This window comes from Marmota monax, unplaced genomic scaffold (assembly GCF_021218885.2).
Source record: "Marmota monax isolate L192 unplaced genomic scaffold, Marmota_monax_Labrador192_F-V1.1 WCK01_AAM20220418_F8-fsc00166, whole genome shotgun sequence".
Classification (NCBI taxonomy): domain Eukaryota; kingdom Metazoa; phylum Chordata; class Mammalia; order Rodentia; family Sciuridae; genus Marmota; species Marmota monax.
In genome coordinates, this window is record NW_026693344.1 from 826,143 (window position 1) to 844,226 (window position 18,084).

The window sequence follows — 18,084 nt, forward strand, 5'->3', positions numbered from 1 at the left end:
TAACCTAATTCCAGGAACCTTTAGGATAGATGTTACTGACCTACCCTGAGTTCTTTGCTGCTCTACTGTGACAGGCACAATGAGTTCGACTTCATCTCAGGAACCCGTATGAGGAAACTCGCCAGAGAAGGAGAAAATCCCCCAGATGGCTTCATGGCCCCCAAAGCATGGAAAGTCCTGACAGATTATTACAGGTCCCTGGAGAAGCTCAACTAAATGCACCTTGGCTCCTAAGTTTCCTTCTGAAATGCCCTTTGATTACCTTTTCTATTTTTGTGATTAGATATTTTGTATCCAAATTGCTTCTCAGTGACTGATTTTAAAGTTAATATTTTGTAAAAAGGCAAAAACTGTGCCTATAATTTAAAGCCAACTTCATTTTTATATATCAAAGTCAAACTGAAGATTAAATATTAGCAGGTGAAAGCAATGTTGTTATACATTTCAGAATGAAATTAGCTGTATTCTCTACCGTATCAGAGCACGTAGGTCCCAGATTTCTAAAGCTTTGACCATGTGTCTAGTTTACTTGCAAAAAAAGTGAAGCACATTTTTCAGTTTAAACTTGTCAACCTACAATCTCAATATCATGTACCAGTGGTAAAACAAATTGGATTAACAGCCCCTTCTGTACAACTGGAAAAAAAAAATCATCACCCTAAATGAGATGTGCCTCACATCAAGTTTCTTGCTAATCATTTACCTCATGACTATACACAGCCTTACTGCCCAATATCCTCTGACTGGAGAAAGCAAATGTGTGATGATAATGTGAATTTAGTCTTAGGAGTCTATGCAACCTACTTCTGCCATGCAAGTTATATTTTCCAATAAGAGAAGTCTCAGTGGCCTTCCGTGACTAATAAATTGTGATATAATATAGAGTACTTCAATGAAGGAATTTGTACCAATGGATCAATCTGACCATGTTATAGAAAGTTAATTTTTCTCCTTTGTTGTGGTCACTGTGTCTACAGAGTGGTTGGGGCCTATCTGACAGCAGCAACAACAGCTATAAATAACCAAAAGTAATTCACATCGTCAGACTAGCAAGGAACTAGAACTGGAAAAGACTGCAGAATTATCAAATACTAACATTTTCTCTTAGAGGTGAACAAAATGAGGTGATATACATTCATGTGCCTTGTGAGCTGCTGAGCATTATACCAAAAAATGAAAAATTCCCATTAGGAAGTACTCTTGGCACTGAATGAGTGCCCAGGCCATTTAGATCCTGTCTGGTGTTCTGTCTACACCAGACAACACAGCTGGGTCTGTGCCCCTCAGACTCTTAGCAAAGTCTTTTGACCAGAAGGGGCTTAAAAAGCAGCCTTTTTGGATTAAAAAAGGCCCAGGGTTTTGTAAACTCCACTAATTTTACTGTAGTTGGAACTGAAACTTTTCCAAAGACTCAGGCTGTTCTGAGATATCCTATGATGGCTTTAATTCCAAGAAATAATCTTTTGTGCTCTATGCATAAATTTTACGCCAAGGAATATATGAAAAAAACAGTATATTTTATACATAGGTTTCTATTGGAGAAACCTAAACTAGAAAGAGAAAACTGATTTTTTTTTTCATATTGTCCATTAAAAAAAAAAAGGCTGGGCTAATACAAGTTCTTTTGAGAATAAATTACACACAATGGCCACAGCAAAGTTTGTTTTTAACACAATAGTGCCTATACTCATTTAATCAGAGATACTCAATGCTGCCTTTTTAGAAAACAGGATATTTATTTAAAACATGAGATAGGAAATAGTGCCTTAACCAAAATGTATTCTGTGATTTTAAAAAATATATTTAAAATTGCTCTTTTGCTGTAGTTCTATATTTAGTGCAATGACTCTTTCTGTGTACAACCAATGCTTGTCCTTATTTTAATAAATTTCTTAAAACAAAGGCTGTCTTTTCTGCCTGTAGCACTGGGTGTGGGCTGACCACACAACTCTTGAGAGCTGTGTGACTGACTAGAAAGAAACAGCAAGACCAAACTTGGGACTGTTTGTGGTGCTCATGTCGTTTTCCAACTTGTGCTGTACATGTAAATGACATTGGTCTCAGCCAGGCAGATTGATCTTTTCAAAAGTGACTGGGTTGCTCTGGAGCCTCTGCCTAGAATTTCACTGAAGGAGGATTTGACCTTTTTTCCCTTTCATTTGAGGCAATGAAGTTATCTTCTTTGCCACCTGTTTCTCAAAGGAACAGATCTTGTTCTCAAAAGTGCTCCCAAGGAGTTTCACCAGCAGGCTTAGAAATAGTTGCAGGAATTTTTGTTTATTTTTCCCCCCCTCAGCAATCCCTGCCCCTCCCCTAACTTCAGCACTGCTACTTTTATATGTGCAAAGAAAAATTACCTGTCTCCACCCATCCTTTCAGTGGCCTTCAAGCATGCAGGTTGTTGTATCTTCTTGAGCCCCTGATTCATTGTCCTGAAGGCTTCATGCATTTTTTTTTTTTTTTTGCTATTAATCCTCACTTCCAAATAAAACTGGTATAAGCTTTCAGACAAATCGAAGCTGTCAACTCTAGTCCCTTCCTTTTTGACCCCAGACTTGGTGGCTCCTGGTGTCAATTAGCAGGACAAAATAGGACAAAAAATAAGCATGAAGATGTCAGTAGTGAAGGAGTGTGCCAAACTGTTCAGGATAGTGATACTGTGAAAAGATCCTGGAAATGCATACAATGATCATTTGGTCAAATATATCAACTTTTTTTCCTCCTCAGTACGCAGGGGTGACTTACCACTGAGATACATCTTCGGCCCTTTGTTATTTTAAGACAGGATTTAAGTTGTTGAGGCTAACCTCAAACTTGTGATCCAATCCACCTGCCTCAGTTTCCTGAGTGGCTGGGATTATAGGCATGTGCCACTGCATCCACTTGTATCAATGATTCTACCAGGCCTTTAAATTTCGAACTCCTTTGCAAGAATCTTGGTTACTCAGGAAGAGCAAGTTTGTTTTCTTCTCACTTTTCTCTATTATTTCCCCTTAGTTCTAGCTCTGATCGTCAACATAATTTTCCTCACAGGCAAGAAATGAGGATATTAGAAAGGGGCACCAGATATTAGAAAGGGGCACCCACTAGTTGGTTGTGATGGCACACGCTAAAATCAGTTGACTCAACTATTCTTATGTCTAAAGGTTTGATAGAAAAATGGTGCAGCTTTTGCCTGAGATGTTTTAATGATTCAGGTTTTCATTACCCATTAACAGGTACCATTCTTGCCCCAGCATGCAATTAGTTCTTTGGTAAATGCTATTATTGGGCCACTCATGGTACACATTCATTAAATGCTGAAAATGGCATTCAAGCAACTCACAATATGTACTTCAAAGACTGGGTTTTTTATGTTTGTTTTTTGCTTATGTTGTAATTTTACTGAATTACTGCAAATAAATTACTACCAGAGTTTGGACACTTTAGTCTCATTCTAGAAAAGGTAAAAATAATACCTTTCTATGAGACTTAGCAAAAGAACAAGTGGATGCAAGAAATTCTTCATGAACTATCCCCCAAAGATAAGCCCTTTGAAAGTAAGTTGAGAGCTTTGTCTTGGCAGTTTTTAATTCTGGGGTGGACTCTGGGGTATGGTTACAATGTATGGAAATGTGGGCCTGCCCTAGATGGAGGATATTTTGCAGAGAGATGGGAATTAAGTCAGGACCAGACAACAGTGTACTGTTGGGACAGACTGAAATCTGGAACCACACCCCCTGTAAAAACAAACTGGCTAGGAAATTCCCTCTCCTGAATTTTGCCAAAATCATAGCAGGAGAGGGACTGGACGTCTTGCACATTCTCAAGGCAAGTGGATTCTAGAACCCTAAGAACCCTAAACATCTCAAGTTGCTAATTCAAATCCCTCCCAGCTCAAATGCCAACAAGATCAAAAGACTGCTGGAGGGGTGGGTAGGGGTTTGGCTAAAATCAGTTGACTCAATCCAATCCTGCTTGGTACTCTGGCACATGCATATAATACCAACTATTTAGGCGGCGTAGGCAGGAGTACTGCAAGTTCAAGGCCAGCCAGAGCAACTTAGTGAGACTCTATATCAAAATAAACAGGGTCGGGGATGTAGTTCAGTGGTAAAAAGCCAGAGGGGCGGGTAATGCAAACAAACTAGCCCTACAATCCCAGACCCAACATAACTATGTCTAGGTAAGAAAAATCACAATGTTAAGGCTGGGGTTGTAGCTTGGTGGAAGAGTGCTTGACTACCACATGAAAATAAATAAATAAAACAAAGACATTATGTAAAAAAAAAAAAAACAACAACAACAATGTTATACTTCAGTTCCCATTGTTCTTTTGTGTCCACCACCCGGAACAAAAATTTTTAATTACAAATTAAAAAGTTACCCACTAGGTGGGTGTGGTGGCACATACCCGTAATTCCAGCACTCGGGCAGCTTGGGAAATTTAGTGAGGCCATACGAAACTCAGCGAGACCTTGTCTCAAAATAATAAAAACGGCTGGGGATGTGGCTCAGTGGTCAAGTACCCTTGGGTTCAATCCCCCATATGAAAATAAGTTTTAAAAACGTTATCCACCTAGGGAGAATTGGGTGAGTTAAGCAGCTCTCTATTACCAAGTAAAAGCAAACTGAAGGAATCCAATGGAGCAGTCCCTACAAGCCTGTCCACACAAACCATATACATGTTGTTCACACTTCTAGCATGCTTACTTGTTCTAACATTGCCTTTATTTAGCAAATACCAGTGGCTTCATCACCTCGCCATTTGCCATTTTTTGTTTATCTAGCTCCCTTTGCCCTAACATATAATTTCCTTTGAATACTTTATATCTTTCCTGTTACATTTTGTCTTAAAGAGTCAAACCATTTTGATACAGAAGGCTTGGTTTTTGTGCCTGGTGCCAATTCAAATAATGAGGAAAAGGTTTTTGAGAAAAAATAAATTTTATTAAAACTTCTAGCAAAGAAAGAAGGCAGTGGACTAAGGTCCAAAGACTGTCATCTCTCCTCACAAGGAAAAACAAAGGACCTTTAAAGGGAAATTCAAGGACTAGGCTCTGGGTATAATTATCAGTAGATATAATTACTGTCCATCTAGTGACCTTGAGAGAGCTGTTGTTCACTTGCTAGCACCAGTTCCCAGCCTGTATTTTACTTGCTGGCCTAGGATGGGAAGAACATTAATATTTCCTCAATCCCATTGTTGGGAGAGGAGGAAGAAATACATGTCAGTTTAAGAATAAGCCATGTGTGATCAAGCAGCAAGGTTCATACTCAAAGCATGATATGGACCCATTACAAACTTATCCATGGATGAGTCCTGGAGGTTTCATTCTCTTGAATCGGGAATTTAAAGAGTTAATTTAATCCAATGAAGAAATAAATGCAAGCCTATTGAATAGCAATTTCTGCTAAAAAAAAAAAAAAAACTACTTCTGGAGTTTTTTGATTTTGTATCCTATGTCACTTTCTTTAGCTTCCCTTTGATCTCATGAATTTCCCAGGCCCTTCAAGTAAATTCTTATTCCCTGTATTAGAGCTGATCATTTCCAACAGAATCCTAATTGGCATATTCTTTGTAATTTTAGGATTATGATCCCATAGACCCTCATCTTCCTCACACATGACTGCAAAGAGATTTTACTGCATGATACAGCCATCTTTCAGTATTTTAGTCATTCTTACACTTTCTGTCATCTATGCTGTGCTCTATTCTGAGTTCCATGCCTGAATATCGGTGATTATTTCAATGTTTGGAATGTTTTCAAAGTGAGTTGTCATGGTTCGAAAGCCTGTGTTGTCCTGATGCACTCCACGGCTAGCACTGACATTCTCTGGTAATTATTTCAAAGCACCAAAATTACTATCTAAAAGTGTTCAAAACCAAGCACATAACTGCAAATATTAGATAACCACAAAAATAGTCCCACCTCCAATTTTAGTAATGGGACTCTTGTGGGTCATTAATAAAAAACATACTTGCAACTAAGATTTTTTTACATTGCTACTTCATTTCTTTTAAGTTTGATCTAATCTGTTTATGATAATTTGCATTATATATGATAGTTGTATTTTAGTCAATTCAGTTAGGAATTATTTGTAAAGTTCAACTTGTTATTAAGTTTCAAGTTCCCCTGAATGATTTCATAAATGTGATGATGACTTGCACACAAATTTTCCATGTACACATAAAGCTTTAACTTTTATAAACTTAATCTACAATGAATTTAATAATGAAAGCCTATGATGATTTATCAGCTATATATAAGAAGAGTCTATGGTTTATTTAGGACACCCAGTTGATGGTGGAGTTTTGGTCATACAAGCTTGTATGTAGCCTTGGCCTATCAGAATTCTACTCAAGAGGGGCTTTTCAGAAGATGGCAGAATAGATTACTTCTCTGGCAGCTCCATCAAGTGAAACCAAAAAAGCAGGCAGGCAGCTTTCAGCAATGTGGGTGAATGAAGAAGAATTAGGGGGGAATTTATTGGAATTTAATATTGGACACTCAAAACATATCAGAAACCCAGAAGAGATTGAATATAATACAGTAAAACTCCTCAGCCCTACAGCTGTGGCAGCAGCTGGAGGCACAAGCCAGAATGGTCCCTCCGTGAACACAGGAAAGCAGTAAGGGAATTAGAGGAACCCCCAATTCTCGGTAGGAATGAGGAGAGTCAGGATAGAGTTCAGAGAGCAGAATCATTGCCCAAATAAAAACAGTAAGCTGTGCTGCATAATATCCTTGTATGCAAAAGAAGCTGCAGAAGATAGAAGGAACCACTTTGCAGCAGAAGCCTGGGGCTGACAGCTGGGGGAGCCAATTTCTAGCAGACAGGAGTCTGGTTTGAAAAACAAGCTGGGTAAACCCACGGTGTGTAACAGAGAGTATGCCTAAGTGACCAGGAGAAAATCAAGTGTGGAGAGAGGTTTACAGGGGAATACTGGTCATGGAAACCCACCTGGCTTCTCCTTCCCCTTTCAGTCCAGCTGCTTGCAGGACTGGCTGGGAGAGAAGCCTCTGATGGGGAATTCAAGAGTGGGGGCAGGAGAGATTGAGTTTGGCGTCTGAATCAGAGACCAGGAAGCGTGGGGTCCATAGGCAACGCGGTGGCCTAAGAACAGGCTCCTATACCACACAAATAGAACCTAAAGAAGATTCCTGGTATGCAGTCTTCCAGGGTGGACCAGCAATTGCTGGACCCTAGAGGTGTCCTGACTTAAAATCTCCAGACCAACTGGCATTCAGAGCCTGGAGCATAACTAAGCCTACACCCCACCTCCAGGATCCTTACCCTAGCAACCTCACCCACCCTGAAGGTGGAGCAAGCTTCATATTCCAGATACCTACACCTAACTATTGAGAAGGGAAGTTGAGAAACTTTTGAACTCCAACAGAAACAACTGTTCAATTTTTCATTGAGTTCTTTTTCTTTTTTCTCTCAAATTTTACCATTTTTTGAATCAATTATTTTTCATGCTTCAATCTGTTGAAGACTGGGATATCTGAATAGTATATTCAGTTTTGTTTTGTAGTCTTTTATTTTTACTTTTTCCTATTTTTAATTTTTTTAAAATTTTACTTTATATTTTTTCTCTCACTTGTCTGTTTCCCTGGATTCTCCATCTCTTTTCTCCTAACAGCCAGCCTCTATTACTTCCTCTATCACTCTTCCTATAATTTCTTATTTATATCCTCTCTCCTCCTTCCTCATAAACATCACATCCTACAATACTTCTGTTCTCGATTTGTCCACCATTTGTAAACCCTTTTGCAGACTTACTGTTTTTATTGTGGGCAATAACTAAATACATCATTTGTTTATTGTGACAAAATTGTAGATGTCTTAGTAGTAACTATTTGGTTTAAGGCTGTATATTGTTCGCATTGGGTGCTGTTATTATTTGACTCCCCCTTAAAAGTGAGGTACTGGAAACCTTCAGGGAAGGCTACAGGGTAGAAACTGTACTGTGTCAGATCCACTGCTAGGTGGGTAGACACACAAATAATATGAAAAAACAAGGGAACAAATTGCCCCAAACAAACTAATATGTTCCAATAATAGAATCCACTGACACCACAGTGGAAGAAACATCAGAAAAGGAGTTTAGAATGTACATAGTTTAATCCTCAAGGTAAAGGATGATGTAAGGAATGAAATCAAGAGATAAAATTCAGGAGATGAAAGATCACTTCAATAGGGATTAGGAAAAGAAATCAAGCAGAAATCCTTGAAATGAAGGAATCAATAAACCAAATTAAAAATTCAATAGAAAGCTTCACGAACAGAACAGACCAGTCAGAGAGAGTGTTTCAGGCAATGAAGACAAAATATATAATCTCGAAAATAAATTTGATCATGGAAAGAAGATGTTAAGAGACCATGAACAGAACTTCCAAGAAATATGGGATAACATGAAAAGACAAAATTTAAGATTTATTGGGATAGTTAAACGTTCAGAGACACAAACCAAAGGAATACACAATCTTATCCATGAAATAATATCAGAAAATGTCCCAAACCTAAAGAATGAAATGGAAAATCAAATACAGAAGGCTTACAGGACTTCAAATGTACAAAATTACCACAGACCCCCACGCCAATGCTCATTATTATGAAAATGCCTAAAAACATATCATTCAATATGGATTACTAAATAAGCAGGGGTTTCTAGCGTCATATCAGGTAAAGTAGACTTCAAGCCAAAATTAATCAAGAGGGACAAAGAAGGTCACTTCATACTGTTTAAAGGAATTATATGTCAACAAGACATAATAATTGTAAATATTTATGCCCCAAACAATGAAGCATCTACATACATAAAACAAAACCTTCTCAATTTCAAGAATGAAATAGACCACAACATAATACTGGGTGACTTTAACATACCTCTCTCATCACTGGATAGATATTCCAAACAAAAACTAAACAAAAAAACTGTAGAACTAAATAATACAATCAATAATTTGGACTTAATGAACATATGGAGTATTTCATCCATCAATGATCAAAAATACTTTACAGATCCTTCTGTAAAATAGACAATATATCATGCTACAAAACAACTCTTAGCAAATACACAAAAAAAGAGATAATACCTGACATTCTATCATAATACAATAAAATTAGAAATCAATGATAAAATAAAAAATAGAAGCTACTCTAACATCCAGAGACTATAACATGCTATTGAATGACCAATGGATAGCAGAAGAAATCAGGGATGAAATTCAAAAAATACTTAGTAAATGAGAATAACAACACAACATATTAAAATCTTTGGAACATTATGAAGGCATTCTAAGAGAAAAGCTCATTACATTGAGCACATTTATTAAAAGAACAGAAAACAGCCAAATAAATAACCTAACATTACATCTCAAAGCCCTAGAAAAAGAACAAATCAACACCAAAAGCAGCAGAAGACAGGAAATTATTAAAATCAGAGCTGAAATCAATGAAACTGAAACAAAAAGAAACTATTCAAAAAAACTGACAAAACAAAAACTTGGTTCTTTGTAAAAATAAATAAAATTGATAAACCCTTATCCACGCTAACAAAGAAAGAGAAAACTCAAAGTAGTAAAAGTTCGTAATGTAAAAGGAACTTTCACATGGACACTATAGAAGAATATAGAAGACAATCACAAACTATTATGAAAATTTATACTCCAATAAAATAGAAAATCTTGAAGACATAAATAAATTTCTAGAGACATATGACCCACCCAAACTCAATCAAGAGGACATACACAATTTAAACAGATCAATTTCAAGCAATGAAACAGAAGATGCCATCAAAAGCCTAGCAACTTAATAAAGCCCAGAACCAGATTCTCAGCCAAGTTCTATAAGACCTTCAAAGAAGAATTAACACCAATACTCCTCAAATTATTCCATGAAATAGAAGAGAAGGGAATCCTTCCAAACTCATTCTATGAAGCTTCTATTACCCTGATCCCAAAACCAGACAAAGACACATCAAGCAAAGAAAACTACAGACCAATATCCCTGATTAACATAAATGCAAAAGTTCTCAATAAAATTCTTCAAATCACATACAAAAACATATTTAAAAGATAACACACTACAATCAAGTGGGATTCATCCCAGGGATGTGAAGTTGGTTCAACATATGGAAATCAATAAATGTAATTTATTACATCAATAGACTTAAAGACAAGAATCATATGGTTACCTCAGTAGATGCAGAAAAAGAATGATAAAATACAGCACTGCTTCATGTTCAAAACAGTAGAAAAACTAGAAATATAGTGCATGCCTATAACCCCAGCAGCTCAGGAGGCTGAGAAGGAGGATCATAAGTTCAAAGCCAGCCTCAGCAAAAGCAAGGTACTATAAGCAACTCAGTGAGACCCTGTCTCCAAATAAAATACAAAATAGGGCTGGGAATGTGGCTTAGTGGTCGAGTACCCCTGAGATCAAACCCTAGTAACCACCACCCCCCCCAAGGAAAAAAAAAAGGGGGATAGGAGGAACGTACTTTAGCATTGTAAAAGCTATGTGTCAAACCCAAGGCCAACATCATTCTAAATAGAGAAAAATTGAAAGCATTCCCTCTTTCAAAAGGATGCTGTCTTTCACCACTTTTATTCAACATTGTCCTTGAAACTGTAGCCAGAGCAATTAGAAGAAATTAAAGGGATTGTGGGGGAGTGGTGCCTGGGGGTTGAGGCTCAGCGGTAGAGTGCTCACCTAGTAAGTGTGAGGCCCTGGTTCAATCATAAAAATAAACAAAATAAAGGTACTGTGTCCAACTACAACTAGAAATTTTTTTTAAAAAAGGGATACAAATAGAAAAAGAAGAACTCAAACTATCACTGTTTGCCGACAACATAATTCTATATTTAGAAGATCAAAACAAATTCTACCAAAAAACTTCTAGAACTAATAAGTGATCAACACCCATAAATCAAATGCATTTCTATACATCTGTGATGAATCCACTGAAAGAGAAATTAGGAAAACTACCCCATTCACAATAGCGCCCCCCCCCCAAAAAAATGAAATGAAATACTTGGGAATCAATCTAACAAAAGAAGTGAAAAGCCAATACAATGAAAACTATATAAGACTAAAGAAAGAAAGTGAAGAAGACCTTAGAAGATGAAAAGATCTCCAGTGCTATCAGTCAGAGAAAACTAATATTGTCAAATGGCCATACAACCAAAACTGTTAGATTTAAAGCAATTCCTATTAAAATCCCAATAACATTTTTCATAGAAATAGAAAAGCAATCATGAAATTCATTTGGAAAAATAAGAGACCCAGATTAGCCAAGCAATCCTTAGCAAGACAAGTGAAGCAGCAGGCATCACAATACCAGACCTTAAACTATACTACAGAGCTATAATAACAAAAAGGGCATGCTACTGGCACCAAAAGAGACATTTAGACTAATGGTACAGAATAGAAGACACAGAGACAAACCCACATAAATACAGTTATATCATTCTAGACAAAGGCACCAAAAACATACACTGGAGAAAAGATACTCTTCAACAAATGGTGCTGGGAAAACTGAAAATTCTTATGTAGCAAAATGAAATTAAATCCCTCTCTCTCTCACCTTGCACAAAACTCAACTCAAAATGAATCAAGGACTTAGTCACTAGAACAGAGACCTTACGCCTAATGGAAGAAAAAGTAGGCCCAAATCTCCACCACGTGGGCTTAGGAAGTGACTTCCTCAACAAGACTTCTATAGCGCAAGAAGTAAAATCAAGAATCAATAAACAGGGACTGGGGTTGTGGTTCAGCAGTAGAGCACTTGCCTCTTATGTGTGAGACCCTGGGTTCGATCCTCAGCACCACATAAAAATAAATAAACAAAATAAAGATATTGTGCCCATGTATAACTAAAAAAAATGTATATATTAAAAAAAAGAATCAATAAACAGGAAGGTTTCAAATTAAAAAGCTTCTTCACAGCAAAGGAAATAATCAAGACCATGAACAGAGTCTACAGAAATAGAGAAATCTTTGCCACCTGCACCTCAGATACAGCTTTGAACTCAAAAAACTCAACACCAAAAAAAAAAAAAAAAAAAAAAACCCAAATAACCCAATCAATAAGTATGCTAAAGAACTGAACAGATCCTTCATAGAAGAAATACAGTCAACAAATATATGAAAAAATGTTCAACATCTTTAGCAATTAGAGAAATGCAACTTAAAACTACACTGAGACTTCATCTCACTCCAGACAGAATGGCAATTATCAAGAATACAAGCAATAATAAAATGTTGGTAAGGATGTGGGGAAAAGGTACACTCATACATTGCTGGTGGCACTGCAAATTGGTGCAACCACTGTGGAAAGCAGTATGGAGATTCCTCAGAAAACTTGGAATGGAACCACCATTTGACCAGAGATCCCACTCCTCGGTTTATACTCAAAGGACTTAAAATCAGCATACTATAGTGAGGCAGCTACATCAATGTTTATAGCAGCTCAATTCACAATAGCTAAACTATGGAAACAACCTAGGTGCCCTTCAACAGATGGATGGATAAAGAAAATGTGGTACATATACATAATGGAATATTACTTAGCCCTAAAGAAATAAGGCATTTGCTGGTAAATAGATGGAATTGGAAAATATCATGCTAAGTGAAATAAGCCAAACCCAACAAATCAAAGGCTGAATGTCTTCTCTGATATGTGGATCCTAATTCACAATAAGCAGGGCAGTGGTTAGGAAAGAATAGAGGTACTTTGGGATTAGACAAGGGAAATGAGGGAAAGGGAAGAAGAATGGGAATAGGAAAGATAGTAGAATGAATCGGACATTACTAGCCTATGTGCATATATGATTACACAATCAATGTAATTCCACATCATGTACAACCAGGAGAAGTTACATTCCATATATGATGATATGTCAAAATGCATTCTACTATCACATATAACTAATTAGAACAAAGATTCTACTCAATATTCAGACTGAAAGAGCAACTAAGAACAAAATCATAAAATGTAAGTTATCCAATTTATTTTCCTTATCAGAAGAAAGCTGTAATATTTGCCCACAGACAACATTATTCCAGTAAAAAATTCCTACACAAGACATTGCTATCATTTTTATTCAAACACAGTCAAGGCTGGAGACATGTGCATCTAGCACCAACGCCACGAGATTATTATGGTCCACACAGAATGTTTAGGTTACCTCAACCCAGCTCTTAATAACATGCTTTCTGGGTCTATCTGCAGGTGGGAGCCTGGATAAGCCAGAAAATGGAAAAACAGTAAAGGCAACGCTGGGTTGATTCAAACTTTGGAGTTTCTAACTTCTATTTTAAAAGGAATGGGAAAAGCATGAGACACACCAGACTTATCAGAAGTCTTCTGACAATGAAACTTTTAGAGAAACACCACACAAGTGATCCTTTTAATCTCAATTCTCAGAGTGCAGACCTAGGGATGATGAAAATGGGTTAAGCATGGAGAATGCTTAAAGATTGAACCTGGTCAACAGGATGTGTATAAATGTATAAAAGTAATAACCTTAACAATATGATAGTTAAAATTTCAGCACTATGTTTGTGTCAGACACTGTGATGAGTGCCTTATGTGCATTATCTCACTGTCAAACCCTGTAAGGTGGGTGCTACTGTTGCCCTTATTTTATAGATGAGAAATTGAAGCTTAAACAAGGTAATCAGTTTAAGACAGTGGTGGTATGTACAAACAGTCCCAGCTACATGAGAGGCCAAGGCAGGATAATCATTTGTGTTCAGGAATTTGAGGCTAGCCTAGGAAATACAGCCAAGTCCCTGCATCAAAAATACAAAAACAAACAATGGTAAAGAGTTCAAGAATATATAGTTAATTAATGGGAAGCCTGAATTTAAATTCAAGAAGTCTGATTTTAGACAAAGTACTTTCTTTTTTTTTTTTGGTATGGAGGATTGAATCCAGGAGTATTCTTAAGTGTTACCAAAAGCAAAATATTTCAGAAATCAGAGATCAGACTACATATGTGAAACTTGAGTCCAAAAGAGAGGTAACTACATAATATTAAAAGTTCTTTAAAAATCATATGAAAATAGTTTCTTCATCTTTATGGCCTTAACATGCCTACAAGAGTCACAGTTATTGGGATTAGTGTATTTCTCTGGTTTCATTTGATGACAAAAATCAAGACAAATTCAGTTAGTTACCACAATTGGATATTCTGAATTTAGGATAAAAAGGACACAAGGGGATATATCACCACTGATTTTTAAACAATGTGCCATTAGATTAAAATGAAATGATAACTGAAATTCATATTAAAACAAAATAATGATTAGATACTAAAATGTATACTATAAAAATATGAAATCTAGATTGCCAGATAAAAATTATCCAAATACAAGTTTTATAACCCGAAACCCCCATAACATTTAAAATAACTGAAAAAGACCAAGGATTAAGTGGAGAAAAATCAAGAGGGACCCCTTTATTACACATTTATAAAACACTAGTATATATACTACAGTTATTAAAAATGGGACAATTTTTCAAATTTTTGGTATCTTATATTTTGCATTCCTTTTTCCATCATGCTTACAATCTTTCATAACTTGCTTTCTGTTACCAAAGTGTTCTGCAACCTCTATCCCACCAGAGTACAAATTAAAGAAAAAACTATCCAATAGGTTCTTGTGAGAGACATTATCAAAGAAACTAAACTAATCCAATAACTCATTAACAATGATTGAGTTTTCAAAAAAATATAATCAAAACAAAAGCATCTAAAACTTAATTTAATCTTTCTGATGATTCAAAAAGCACCTTAAGATTGTGTCGTGCCATTTTACTCATGCTATGTATTTAGGTGCCTATAATAGAATTCTGGTTAGTAGATTTGGAACTAAAAATAAAGTTTTGTATGTAGTTACAGAGCAGTAAATAACTACAGATATAATATAGGAATTCTGATGTGTAGTTTTGTACTTAATGAGGCCACAATTTTTAATACATTGAAAATTTTTCAAATTAAAGCTACAAAATGAGTATTCTTAGTACATTTAGTAGTAGCTACTTATTTTAAACTATCATTTCATTTTTGGTGATCAAATTATATTTGACCATAATTAAAGGACAAACATTTAAGAAACACATGGTTACAACAGAACTATCTGTTACATTAAAAGAAGAAAGGAAAGTAAGTCATGCACATGAAGGGCATGGAAGTTTTTCAAACCTATTCTTTTGAAAGCCTTTCAATCCACCTAAATCAATCAATTTATAACTTAAAAAGTCTACTCAATGTGCTTATGAAAAGAGGCAAAATCAGTGTTGACCATGTCTGCCTAACAACTATCCAATGCTGATCACTGAACAAGTATTTTTATTTCATTATCCTGTCAGCCATTATGACAAAGCCATGAGTATATATTCAGACGTAGCTGATTCAACTTATCAACTGCAGACAAAGAAATGTTCAGTTTAAAAAAGATAAAACAAATGACAATTGGAAATGACTGAATCACTGTACCTATTGGACACAACCTTAAATCTTAGTTTTGCTATATACTAACCAGTACTTTTGGATTCAGTAGTTGGGGTAAAAAAAAGTTCTGTATTCAAACATATCTACAGAATGTCAATAAAAAAATGAGTGGATATATACAATTAATATACACACATACATATTCTCTCTCACACACACACATACATACATATCTAGGAACCAGCACCTACCACATTCCCATTTCTCACTAATGACCCAATGAATCATTTATTACTTTAAGACCAGCTTAGATTCTATAAGGCTATAACAACATATGGCTAAAGAGGTCAAACGCAAGCACCCACACTTGGGCTGGATTAAATGGTTCTTCCTCATGATTTCTGACAAGTACTCATGCCATTTACATAACAACTATACCTCAATAACTTAGAATTCAGAGTAAAAAACCATAAACACAGAACTCCCTCAATGTTTTAAGAGCACTCCTTTCACTCTATTTCCATAATAAGAGGGCACACAAACTAGATGACCAAACTGTACAAATGATCTTTACTCTTAATCTAAACAAACATGTGTTAAAACATTCTGAAATGCTGCATCCTTTGATTTCTTCATCTTTTCAATTGCCCGATGGAGGTCCTGCTGTTGCACAGGCCGAATTTCATCTTCATCATGACTAAAATGCAAACAAATCCAAATAATTTTATAATACATTTCCCTAAAATACGTTACCAAGATTTTTAAAAATACACGTGGTAGAAAAATAAGACTGTTAATGATAATAAGACTGTTAATGATAAAGTCTCTTTTCCCCAAAACAACCACAATTAACACAGCAAATTCTCTCAGGAATTCTATGCATACTCAAGTCATAAGAGATTTTTTAAAGACACTGACTGCTAAAAGATAGGAAATCAATACCAAGAATATAATGTAAGTACAGAATATTACCAAAAGATGAAGATGTTACCCAGTATTGTCAGTTTATCCAAACAGGTATATACATAATTCCCATCAAGAAATTAAAAGTTATTCCTATGAAAATGAAATTGAAAAGTAGCATTTCTAGGTATATACTCATCTATATGTTTAGCTTTTTACAAACTGGAAGTAAAACATCATTAAAAAAATAAAAAACCAATCCAAGTCCTCCCCACTTTAATCATGAGGAAAAAATTAAGTATATTATGCCTCCTATGTAATTTAAAGGTACTTGATGGAAAAAATATTGATAGGGAAAGTTTTGATAACCCAAGTCTATTAGCTGGATTTTTCAATACTGAAATATATAAATTTCAGAAGAGAAAAACATGTCTTCTTATTAATTTAGTAATCTTAAAATTTATGTTGTATAGGTTATTACTTTCTTTTTTCCTTTTTTTTGTACTGGGGGCTTAACCCAGGGGAGCTTTACCACAGATCTATATCCCCAGTCCTTTTTTATTTTGAGAGAAAATCTTGCTAAGTTGCTGAGGCTGGCATCAAACTTGCAATTATCTGGTGCCAACTTCCCAAGTTGCTGGAATTATGGCGTATGCCAGGGTACCCAGCTTATTTTTCCATATTTGACAACAATAAAGACCTTTGGAAGGCAGATTCTTAGCTGCAGAGGTCAAAAGTATTCCCCAACTTGCTAAAGTAGCTGGATTAATCTGGCAACAAATAAAGAGTGTCAACTTCTTCACAATGGAGCTTGAGGAAGTACTATCAATGGGACCAGAATCCTGCATACATAGCTACTGGTTGATAAGGTAGCTTTCACACAAACCCTTCTATACCCAACACACACAAAGGTTTTGCAGAAGTGTGCTATGGTAACACCCTATACTTAAGTATAAAACTACCAGAGGCAAATCAGGATCACTTGGACTAAGATCCTCAGGGAGTTCAAGAAGGGAAACTGACAAACAAAGTGGCAAGAGTTTGAGAAGTCATTCAACCTACCCGCCCCCCCACCCCCTGCAAAGAATACTAGTTTTAAGAGTCTCAGGAATTCTTTGTTAAAGGGTTGCTATTCTGAAAAGAAATGCATAGTAGTACTTGTTCAGGGCAAGTGACCTTTTGAGAATCTTCCTTAAAGGATTAAGTTAATAGGGCTGAATTATCCCAGTCCACCAGTATTCTTGCTGAAATTAATAGTACAAAATTTGATTCTCAAGTTTAACATACTTTGAAATTAATTTCAAGAAAATTTGGTTTAGTAACAAATGGTTTGTTTAATAACATTATTACTAACAAATTAAGGATTCAGTACCCCTTTCGTTTACACATGAAATTCCTGGAAAACAAGACATTCATTTCTATATAATGGAATTTAAGATGAAAAAGTGATCTAGGTACGCGAGAGAACTCTCCTAACAGAGACAGGCATGCCTAGGTTTCTGTCAGCTTTCTGGGCCCATGCCATGGATTACCAGAAGAAATTCAGCTTTTGTCCCCTTTCATCCTAGAACCTCTCCACTGCCCTTTCTTCCTTCCTTTAGAACTCCCCTTTAGAAATTTGGGAGAAATAAGGGGGAAATAAATAAGGGGGAAAGGGGAGCTGCTTATTCAAATTTACCTTTTATTCCCCAAGTAGGGTTACTACTACAAAGCAAAATTTCAAAAAACTAAA

General features: G+C 36.0%; 2 protein-coding genes across 5 annotated transcripts in view; one reads left to right on the top strand and one right to left on the bottom strand.

Annotated features, from left to right (window-relative positions):
* Papss2 (3'-phosphoadenosine 5'-phosphosulfate synthase 2) overlaps nucleotides 1–1,902 on the top strand; it is a 100,421-nt gene extending 98,519 nt beyond the window's left edge. For all 4 annotated transcript variants that reach the window (XM_058583230.1, XM_058583231.1, XM_046456811.1 and 1 more), the window contains one exon: nucleotides 75–1,902. In XM_058583230.1, the coding sequence (XP_058439213.1) occupies nucleotides 75–216 (142 nt within the window). In that variant the 3' untranslated portion in view covers nucleotides 217–1,902. The remainder of the gene's footprint in view (nucleotides 1–74) is intronic.
* Nucleotides 1,903–14,423: 12,521 nt separating this feature from the next.
* Atad1 (ATPase family AAA domain containing 1) overlaps nucleotides 14,424–18,084 on the bottom strand; it is a 49,121-nt gene continuing 45,460 nt past the window's right edge. Inside the window, exon 10 of the mRNA XM_046456815.2 lies at nucleotides 14,424–16,146. Coding sequence (XP_046312771.1) covers nucleotides 16,026–16,146 — 121 coding nt within the window. The 3' untranslated portion in view covers nucleotides 14,424–16,025. The remainder of the gene's footprint in view (nucleotides 16,147–18,084) is intronic.